The 11,798-nt window shown below is 36.6% G+C and overlaps 1 protein-coding gene across 2 annotated transcripts in view; it reads right to left on the reverse strand.

The window, feature by feature from the left end:
- Nucleotides 1-594: 594 nt before the first annotated feature.
- The window catches only part of Gtf2e2 (general transcription factor IIE subunit 2), a 68,497-nt gene continuing 57,293 nt past the window's right edge, over nt 595-11,798 (reverse strand). For both annotated transcript variants that reach the window (XM_015501234.2, XM_048792761.1), the window contains 2 exons: nt 2,386-2,501; nt 595-1,133 (listed from right to left, as the gene is read on the reverse strand). In XM_015501234.2, coding sequence (XP_015356720.1) covers nt 1,017-1,133; nt 2,386-2,501 — 233 coding nt within the window. In that variant the 3' untranslated portion in view covers nt 595-1,016. The remainder of the gene's footprint in view (nt 1,134-2,385; nt 2,502-11,798) is intronic.

Raw genomic sequence — 11,798 nt, forward strand, 5'->3', positions numbered from 1 at the left:
AACCCTCAACACCACATAAAAATAAATAAATAAAATAAAGGTATTGTGTCCAACTATAACTAAAAAAAAATTTTTTTTTTTTTTAAAAAAAAGCATCAATAACGAAAATGGGCACTTTGCTACAGAAGGCAAGAAGGACCACAGCAACTTCCCATTATGAAAAAAACCCACACATACTTGATAAAAGCTCTCATGAGCCAGGCCAGTGACAGGGGGAAAGTGGGGGTCTCGACCAGATGAACCTCAGGCCAAGTCATGTGAGGGGTGAGACATGGTAAAGCTAATGTTCAGGTTGGGAAGATGACTCCATCCATCCTTGTTCAAGACCATACCAGAGCATTATTTTCTAAATCCAACAGGCTATAACACCAATTTGTCCTTTTAAAAGATAACATTAACAATTACATCTAGTATATTTTTTATTGCATTACTTGCTAATGAGAGGCATGTCTTGTGTTCCAACTGGGAATCCACATGCTCAGTACCAGAGCAGACTCCAGTCTCCATAACATCCCAAGTACACACCCTGAGCAAGTCCAGGACTGGAGCTGGTTGCTGCCATTTCCAAGAATGAAAAGAAACAAACGGAATTCATTAACTTATTCAAAATCCTTCTACAATGATTTTATTATAAATATGTTCTTTTGGAATAAACAAATATTGCATTCAAGACTATCTGCCAACTTGCTCTAAGGTAATAAAAGAGAAAAAATGGGACCAGGAACCATCTAGAAGTAGAGACAAATAGCAAAGACACCTGCATATCGTGCTAAGCGCCTTTCTCCCAAGAAGGAACAGAAGGTCTAGAGGGAATATCACATTTCTCATTAGCCTATTTGATTAAAATAAGCTTTGAGTTTGGTAATTTGCACTTGTTCTGTAAACTGAACTGCTCCTTGCCTCAGTCCTAAGAAGCAGAATGGGAAGACAGCCAGTCTTCAGATCCCGAGCATCAACAACAACAAAAAAATCTTGATTGTGTGTTTGTAACTCTTTGTTCAAGACAAAAGTGTTCCCTATTTGCCAGGAGTAATGTCAGAGTAATCCTTCAGCACTCCAGCCAAGTGTTCGTTGTGAGTCTTAAAACGTCGTTTTTTCTGTGAAGCAGGTTTTTTCCTTCTCTGAATAGGAGCCTAAAGGAAAAAACAGAAACAATAGTAATTCCCGGGTGGTTAGGATGGTCAGGATTTAATAAGCAAGCTCAGAAACCTGCAGTAAAGAATGCAGAGTTTCCCCTGCTCTGTGACCCAGCCTCACATACACCCATCCACAGCACACATGCCAACCTCCAACCAGACTCAGTACTTTCTGTTACCATAAGGTGTGAACCTACATCAGCAATAAACAGGTTGTCACCATAACTTACCAGAACTATTCTAGGCACTAAGTGGATAAAACAAAAGAGAGGTAGTGAAGCTCTTGGGTTTTTGTCTCTGTTATCAAGTCTAAAAATATATTCACCATCATCAATTTAAAGTGGGGGGCCTGAATACTGAGATATAGCAAAACAGAAATGGAGAGACACAAAGATTTGTACTATTATTCTCCATTCTGTATATTTGAAATATTAATAACACATGATTAAAAATCAATAAACTAATAATAGGTCATCATGAAGGGCTGTAATTACACATTTGTGGACAAATCACTGGCACTAAATCTTCCTTTTTGAGTCCTAAAAATTCACTAAGACACACACTGCACACACCCAAAAAGACACAAAGATAATCTCCAAAGCATGATGATCGCAAAAGAGAGAGGGAGAGTCTCACATGTTAGTAAATTACTCCCCACCTGGCTCCATTCTTGGACTACAGGAATCTAGGTTTTGCTTAGCTGATACACAGCAATTTACCAGTTTTATGTGATTACTACTGCCTCCTATGAGAAGAATTTAGGCACTACAAAGAAAACAATATCGGGTTCCCAAGGGACCTGAAAATCAACAAGGACAAGTCAACATGATCAGAGACAGCAGAACTAAGTGACAAGTCTACAAAGCTCACAAAGCAAGGGGAAGAAAGCACAATTACAGTGTTAAAGGCCAAGCAGATGAAGACGCAGGCTCCTGTAGAAACTGGGATAAGTGTGTGCAGAGGTGAGAGAGTAGGCAACACTGAGGCCCCAGAGTCAGGGAGGCAAGGCTGGAGCTCAAGAGCTGGCATAGTTAGAACAGGCTAACAGGCAATGGGAAGCTCTCCCCAGCCTGGAGAACAGCACCCAAGGGCAGTTCAGTTGCAGACATGATATGGGTTACATCTGACCAAATCACTGGACGAGACAAAGAAAAAACTGGAAGGGGGACTGACTACTGGCTTTTCAGAGAGAACAGGAAGCAGCTAACAGAGAACAGAGGATTGATTTTTTTTTCTACAGATTACACACCACTTTCTTTGGTCCAGATTCCTGCATAGAAGAAATACCCTGTCGCTTCAAATATTCTTCAATTTTCTCCTCATCCATTGAATCCACAGTGACACTCCTCCAGAGTTTCTGGAATTCTGTATCAACAAGAAAGCAGTTATTTTATCATTTATTTTTACAAGTCATAGAATCTCTGTAATCAAAATCCAGGCTTCAATATTATCACCTCTAGGCCTGAATTAGTACATCTGAGATTTCCTTTTAAAAACAAAGGCAGACAAGAACATTCCAGTGTCCGGACACTAAGCGGCAGAAGGGCCTGGGAATAGAATGGCATACACACAGACTACGTCAGTGATGCTCTATTTTTAGAGGCCAGAAAGCAAAGGATGATGTGATAAAGCCTCCTGCTCCCTTAGGCCTTCTCTTTCCTGGGGAAGAAAAGGCAGTCAATACTCTCCTTTATTTCTAAAGTCAGTTCCCTCCATTTTAGGCAAACAGTTCAATTCCTGCTCATCTGCCCTGAGCTCAATATACTCCATTTTCTCTCCCACTGTTAGTAAGAAACATGCAGAGAAATGAGAGAAATTCACTTGCAAAATCTTTTGAAATCAAGGGATTGGTGACTAAGAGGATAACTGAGATGGAAACACTGTCTCACAGCTCCCATGAAACAAAGAAGAAAGACTACTGTCCAGCCTACATCTTGTCCTCAGAAACCTATGGTCCCTCTGAAATATATATCCAAAGTGAAAGTTCTTTGCCTCTTAATTCTCCTCCTAAAGACAGATTCTAATAACTGGATTCACCTATCAGCATCTACTTTCAAAAACAAAACAAAAAACTTCTTGTGATGTAAAAAAATCACAAAACTCAATACTCTGAGGGAAAAAAAAAGGAAAGTCCTTAGCACCGAGGTGGTTCACTGGACCTCCAGTTCACAAAACCTGCCTTGCCTACCTGCCTGCCCCCTATTGAAAACCCTCATCCCACCTCCTTTCCTTCTAGGGCCATTAATTTTCCAGCATAGTCATTCACAAGCTACAAATGAAGTAGACACCAAATAAAGTGCTGGACTAGATTTTTTATTTTCCTTTGCCCTCTTTTCTAAGTTCCTTCCTTTTTTTCTTATTTCAGTACATACTACATGAAGTAAATGATAGGGAAACAGAAATCCAGTGAATCTATTAGGGTGCCCCACACCCTGAAGCTTTTGTTGCTGGTGACCAATTGCCAAAAATAACATAATCTACTACAAATAATTCAACCTGGGCACAGAACATCTCTAAGATGTCTGTATTTCCACAGATATATATTAGGGGTTCTTTATACTATTATACTCATTGAACTTTCATCTGCTCACATTATAGACATTAACTGATGACAACTGTTTGCATGCAAGGAACTCTATTTTCATCTGATTCCCACGGTAGCAGGCACTGTTCCTACCATGTTGACAGGTACTACAACTCACTATGAACATATGAAATACTATTGTCCACCAAGGCCTAGACACCATAGGCCATTTTCTTTTTACATTTTTAATATTTTTATTTAAAATAAATTTGCACTAACAAAAAGTTACAAAGTTAGTATATAGGTCCCTTCATACCTTTTATCCAACATTCCTTAATAATAGCACCTTAAAAAACTGTGTATCTATTGAAAACTTATAAATACTGACATAATATCACAAATTGACAGGCACTTGAAATGTATTATTGTTAGCAGGAACACCCCTTCTGGTCCAGGAACCGATCCAGGATCCCACCCTGCCCTAATCATATCTCCATATTCTCTTCAAATCTCCCAAGGGTACCCAGTCTGTCTTTGTCCCTCATTTCTGAAACACTTCTAAAGAGTACTGGTCAGTTATATTGTAGAAGGTTCTTCATCTGGCTTTGTCTGATATTTCCTCTAGACTGAGATTTCTGCATTTCTGGCAAAAATAACACAGGAATAAGGCTGTGTTATTCCTATCAATTGACAATTGCCTTATTGTCAATATATCTTATTACTGGAGCTGGTTAACTGATTATTGATTAAGGGGTATCTATTAGGATTTTCAGCCATGAAGCTATTAGTTTTTCCTCTGTAATTAATAAGTGTCTTAGGGAGATACATTCTGAGACTATGCAAATACCTTATTTCTCATACTTTCACTAACTTTTGCATATATTAGTCACTCTTGCATATAATAATTATTATTTGTGAGTGCCTACTGCAAATGATTTCCATCATTTCTTCCACATTTATTATAGCTCTACTGCAGGAAGTGCTGCTTTCTCTAATTTGTTTTTTAATTATTTAAGTGAATAAGGTCACATGGATATAATTCATTATCATCATTATTTGTGTTGTTGTTCAAACATCCCAGCTTTAGTTGGTTCCAGTGTCTCTGGCTTGTCTTTTTTTGGGGGGAAAGACACTCTTACTTTTTGGTACCAAATGTTGTTCCAGGCTTATCTTGAATTTTCCAAAATTTGGAATCAATCATTTCTCCAAGGATTCAAGACTTACTTTACTGCAGAATGGTATTTACAAACTAAGATCTATGCACTCTGTTTTTTTACACCAATTTTTCTTTTATGAAACTAGAAAATGACAAGATAACATCAAATTTGAAGATGCTTCAATTTAGCAGAAGATCCCCAAGTACAATGAAAATCAGGTATGTTCTAAACTCTAAGGGTAAATAAAATCAGAACTAATTGATAAACCCACTGTCTCTTAATAGAAAAGAGAACAGGCTAGAATTTATAAACTGTGCCATGAAGGGAAGAAAATAAGCAAACTCAAGGAAGTTTTGCTGAAATTCCCATTAACTCACTCACAATTTGGCTATGCCTACTCTTTCCTGTGAAATGGTAGAACAGTGTGGTGCAGACTTCAGAGCCACAAGGCCAGGGTATGACCTTAGTTATCCCATTTACCATATAAAACAGGGCAAGCTCTCATTTCTCTGCTCAGTTTCCTCATCTATAACATGGAGATAACAATAACACCTGTCTCATAGAGTAGTGAGAAATAAGTTAAAAATAAGTAAGACACTAAAAATAGTGCCTGTAAAGGAAAGGTGTTATTATAGTTATCTCTACCTATCATCATCTAACATCCATTATCTTATTTCTGTGTGCTAATGCCTTTAATAAAAGCAGTATGAAACATTTATGAAAAGGACCGGCTACTAGATTCTAAAATTTTCTTAAGCAAAATCACAAAAGTGGAAACAACCCAAATGTCCATCAGTTGAAGAATGAGTAAATAAAATGTGAATATGAACACAACATTCTTTTTCACTATAAGGATTAAGGTTCTATACTTCCCTCTAAGCACTCCATAGCTGCATCCCTTAATTTTGACACACTGTGCTTTCATTTCATTTAATTCAATAATTTAACTTCCTTGTTATTTATTTCCTCCTTGAACCATGGGTTAATGTTGCTGTTTAATTTTCAAATGGAGAGTTTCCAAATATACTTATTACTGATTTCTTTTTTCTTTTTTTGGTACCAAGATTGAACCCAGTGGTGCTTAACCATAGAGATACATCCCCAGACCTTTTTCGTATTTTATTTAGAGACAGGGTCACACTGAGTTACTTTAGGACCTCGATAAGTTGCTAAAGCTGCCTCAGCCTCCCAAGCCACTGGGATTACAGGTGTGCATCACCATGCCCAGCTTGTTATTGATTTCTAGTCTAATTCCATTATGGTCCAAGCACACCCTTTGTATACTTTCAAAGACTTCTTTTGTGAGCTAGAATACCATCTACCTTGGTGAGTATTCTATATGCTCTTAAAAATATTACTGTAATTACGTCAAGTTATTAGAAGCCCTATATCCTCATTTTCCAAATTGGTTTAATTATCGAAAGAGAAGTATTATAGACTCTAGTCTTAACGACTCATCTGTTTATTTCTCCTTTAAGTTTTCCATTTTTAATTTATGCATTTTTAAGGTCTGTTGTTAGATATATACATACTTAGGGCTATTTAAAAGATTGTAGGAGAATTGATCCCTTTATCATTGTTTAATGTACCTTTTTATCCTTGGTAGTTTTCTTTGCTCTGTAGTCTATGTTATTTGATATTAACATACATACCCTAGCCTTCCTTTGATTTATGTTTCCATGGTATATCATTTTTCACATCCTTTCACTTTTCATTTACTTTAACCTCCCGCCTCAAACTAGGGATTGAACCCAGGGATTCTTGACCACTGAACTACCCAACCTTTTTTTTTTTTTTTTTATTAGAGGCATGCACCACTATGCCCAGCCCATGTCTTTATATATAAAATTGTGTTTCTTACAAATAGCGTATATAAGGATTTTGCTTTTGTATTCAATCTGAAAAACCTGTCTTACTAGACTTATACCATTTATATTTAACATAATTATTAATATGGCTGAAATAAAATTGTCCTCTTGTTCACTGTTATTATCTGATCCATCTACTCTTGGTTTTTTCCCTATTTCTTTTTTTAATTTAGATTAACCAAATATATTTCTATGATTCCATTGTACCTCCATTATTGGTTATTTATTTATGCCTCTTGAAAAAAATGTTTTAGTGGTTGTCCAAAACTTTACAACATAATTAATCAGAACCTCACCTCAAACTATGCCATTTCTCACATAATATAAAAGATATTACTACAGTATATTCAAAACTAACCATCCCTTATTTTACTTTTGTGTGTGTCGTGCATGGGCACTCTAAACACAAAATACATTGCTGATATTTTTGTTTTATGGTCATCTTTCAAACCAATGAAAACTAAGAAATGCAAAAAAAATTAATAAGTAAGTCATGAATCTTATATCTTTGTTTATTCTTTCTCCAGCACACTTCATTATTTATACAGATCCAAATTTCTAGTGTTAAATCCCTTCTGCCTAAACAACTTCCTTTTATATACGTCTAAACTCTTTCAGTTTCTGTTTCCCTGACACAGTATTTCTCCTTCATTTTTGAAACAAGTATTTCTGCAGAGTAAAGAATTCTGAGTTGAAAGATTTTACCTTGGGCCATTTAAATATGTCACTGCTAGAGTTCTTTACTAGTTATTAACATGTAAAAATAACATTTTCCAAGTTTTCATTTGTATTTTTTAAAATTTTTTTTAGTTGAAGATGCACACAGTATCTTTATTTTATTTGTTTATTTTTATGTGGTGCCGGGGATTAAATCCAATGCCTCATGCATGCTAGGCAAGCGTTCTCCCACTGAACCACAACTCCAGTCCCTTCATTTGTATTTTAACTGAAGTGTTTTGACATGCAACTTTATATTTTTATGCAAATGTAACCACTTTTTATCATTTTTATTACCAAGGAAATGCCTAAATAAACCATCTAGCTTCAAAAATTAAAGATGTCACATGTTATCTTTTACTTTGCATAGATCTAATGAGAAGTCTTCTGTAATTCTTTGTTCCTCCAAAATGAATTAGAGGGAAACTCTGCATTTAATATTTTATCCTTATCCTTAATTTTCACTGTTTGAATAAGCAACACCTAGGTGTTTTTCCTGTCTTTTGTCTGATTTGAGGATAACCTCATGTTCTTTGAGCTTTTAGGACTCTTGGTTTGGTGTCCATTATTAATTCTGGAAAACTGACCACTGGTCTTCAAGTATTTCTTCCACTCTCTTTCTCTTCTCCTTTCAAGACTTCAATTATACATTCAGGCCATTTGCTAACATACCACAGCTCATGCATGCTCTGTTCTATGATTTTTTACACTTGTTTCTCTTTGCATCTCAGCTTGGATAATTTGTATTGGCTTATCTTCAAATTCTCAGATTCTTCCTTGGCTATGCCAAGTTCATTGATGAGCTTATTGAAAACATTTTTCATCTGTTACTGTGCTTTTCATTTCTGGGGTTTTCACGTGATTTTTTAAATAGTATCTTTGTCTGATCATGTCTGTCTTTTTTAATATAGACATTAAATTCTATGTCTCATAGTTCCAATACCTATGACTTTAGTTTGCTGTTTTTCCTTGCTTCTTTTTATACCTCAAACATTTTTTTGAATGCAGGATATCCTCTGTAGGATGGCTGACACTGAGGCAAAAGTTTTTATGCCTTGAAGCAGGTGTGCCTTTCCTTTTGCCAGGCCTTAAGTGACAGGAGGTTGAATCAATCCAGTCAGGACATGAGCTTGGTTTGAAACCTGTTGCTGATGTGGTTACCCATAATGCACCACAGGCTTCCAATTCCTCAAGCTACACCTCATGTTCAGGGCAGAGTCTGTTTGCCAGATGTATTTCTCTGAATGTATTTAGCCTTCAGTTTTACGTCTTCCTTTTAATATTGTACCTTAAATGGTCTGCCTCCATGTTCCTGCAACTCTCACAGAATTTCACTGTTACCTGTTACTTCACAGTTATTAGCCTCCTGGGGGGTAGGGGTGGGGATGGGGTTTTCCTCTGATACTCTTATGAAGCCTCCATCTTAAGCAAGCAATGAGTTCCATGGTGCCCAGGGTGTGACCTTTTCAGTGTTCTCCTGCTGAAGTTCTGGACCCAGCACATATTACTACCTCTTCCCCAGGGTAGGTTTTCTTTTGGTTCCCTCCCATAGCAAGTTTAAGGCTTTTTGTCTCATAGGAGAAAAAGAGGGGAGAAGGAATCTACTATTTCCCTCATCCAGGCCTATCCAGTGAGGGACACTTTCTCAGTACCTTCACTCTTGCCTCAATTCTCTACAAGATACCAGTCTGTGTTGAAGAGACTGTGAGTGGGAACAAGTACCCCTGATGTGCAGTGGTCTATGTTCTCTTGCTAGTCTATACTAAGTCTTTTGCAGTTCACTAAAAATTTTAACAGAATTCTTCTGATTAGTGTTCACTGTATCAGGTAAAAAGTACTAAGATCCTAATTTTCCTTGGGGGTACCTGTCTTTTCTAAAACTCTGGGTTGGATGGCTGTCCTACCATCTCAGCTCTCTGATGGATTTTTTTAAATCTACATATTTATAGATTTCTGGAGTTTGTTATCATTATTTTAAGTGCAGAAGCAATGATTTTTCTAGCTTTCTCCATTCTAAAAGGAGGCTACAAAGTCCCCAACTACCAACTTTTAGTCAAACTTTATAGACAGTGTGATGAAGGTGACTAGCTCATCTCACTATAAATAAATATAAAAGAAAACTATGTCAAGTGAAACTTCCAACTCAGCAATAAAAACATCTTATTAATTCTAATAAAGCACACAGAATTATTGTTTTAAATTATGTTGACAAATATAAATTTTTTTTAATTTATCATAGTTTTAAGAACTGTGTCATGTAAAATGCATTTTACCATACATTTATTAAATTCTTTTTTTTTAAATTTTTTATTGTTGGTTGTTCAAAACATTACATAGTTCTTGATATATCATATTTCACACTTTGATTCAAGTGGGTTATGAGCTCCCATTTTTACCCCATATACTGATTGCAGAATCACATCAGTTACACATCCATTGATTTACATATTGCCATACTAGTGTCTGTTGTGTTCTGCTGCCTTTCCTATCCTCTACTATCCCCCCTCCCCTCCCCTCCCCTCTTCTCTCTCTGCCCCCTCTACTGTCATTCATTTGTCCCCCTTGTATTATTTTTCCCTTTCCCCTCACTTCCTCTTGTATCTACTTTTGTATAACTCTGAGGGTCTCCTTCCATTTCCATGCAATTTCCCATCTCTCTCCCTTTCCCTCCCACCTCTCATCCCTGTTTAATNTTAATTTTACCAAGCCTCTATGTTGGCAGCACTGCAAAATTTTAGATCCTTGAAGATCGAAACTACTTGCCTTTCTATCTGATAATGAACAGAAGCTTATATGTTGCGGATCTCCTAAAATACAATAACAGAGGCAATAGTACCTCCTAGAATAATGACAGCAATTGTCTTCAAAACTAATCTGTATATCAATGTACAATCCAAAATAATACACAACACTATAAATTTTCATGGCACAATGGAATTAAAATTGTTAAAACAAATTTTTAATATTTCATTTTGCTAAAAGAATGTTAGTCAAGCTATTTTCAGAAGAAAATCCCTGAACAAAAACTCTTCTGTTTATGTTTATTTATTTACTTTTTTGGCAGTGCTGGGAATCAAACACAGGGCCTTACACCTGATAAGCAAGTACTCTACCACTGAATTATATTTCCAGCCCCTTTAGTGTATATGTGTATGTGTGTATTTATACAAATACAAATATATGTATTTTATATTCAATCCCTGACTTTCCTTAGTTAAATGCTGCTGCAGTATTTAAATGTTATATATAGAGCCAGGTGTGGTGGCACACACCTGTCATCCCAGCAGCTTGGGAGACTAAGGCAGGAGGATCGTGAGTTCAAAGCCAGCCTCAGCAACTTAGCAAGGGCCTAAGCAACTCTGTGAGACTCTGCCTCTATATAAAATACAAGGGCTGGAATGTGGCTCAGTGGTGTGAGTGCCCAGGAGTTCAATCCCAGGTACCCAAGAAAAATTTAAAAATTTGAAAAAATAAAGTTACATCTATAATGTAAATATATTATAGCTACATAAATACTTTAGATGAACACTGAGACACAGGCAAAATTTTAGAAGCAGAATTTCACAGGTTTCCAAATTTAATTGTTTTTTACTATATGGAGAGATGCTCAGCAGACAGAAATGCAAAGAGAAATAAAGTTTTTCTTTAATTTTATAAAATTGGTATAAGAAAGTAAAAACTAAAAACAAAATAATTTTCTGGCAAAGTCATCTAAAAATATCTATTAAGCTGGGCAAGATGGCATATTCTTATATTTGGCATGCTGAGACAAGAGACTAGCTTGAGCCCAAGGCTTCAAGGCCACCCTTAGCAACAGAGCAAGACCCCCATCATTCATTTATTCATTCCTTCAGTGAGACACTATCATTCATTCATTCATGTATATACATATAAATACATACATAAAAATACTCATTACAGGTGAGGATATAAACAAATGGACACCTTCTCACATACTACGATGAAAGTATAAACCTAATTCAAACTTGACAATGGACATTTGGCAAGATGTTGAAAATATTTAATTAAAAGTGCAAATACATGCACATGCAAGCATCATAGCTCAAGAGCAACGACTCAGAAGTGGTAGCTACTTGGGGCTGGGGCTGTAGCTCAGTGGCAGAGCACCTGCCTAGCATGGTGAGGCACTGGGTTTGATCCTTAGCATCACATAAAAATAAACAAATAAAATAAAGGCATGCTGTCCATCTACAACTACAAAAAAAAAATTAAAAAAGAAGAAGTGGTTGGGGCTGGGGATGTGGCTCAAGCGGTAGCGCGCTCGCCTGGCATGCATGCGGCCCGGGTTCGATCCTCAGCACCACATACAAACAATGATATTGTGCCCGCCGAAAAACTGAAAAATAAATATTAAAAATTCTCCCTCCCTCCCTCC

This window comes from Marmota marmota, unplaced genomic scaffold (genome assembly GCF_001458135.2).
Source record: "Marmota marmota marmota unplaced genomic scaffold, marMar, whole genome shotgun sequence".
Lineage (NCBI taxonomy): Eukaryota > Metazoa > Chordata > Mammalia > Rodentia > Sciuridae > Marmota > Marmota marmota.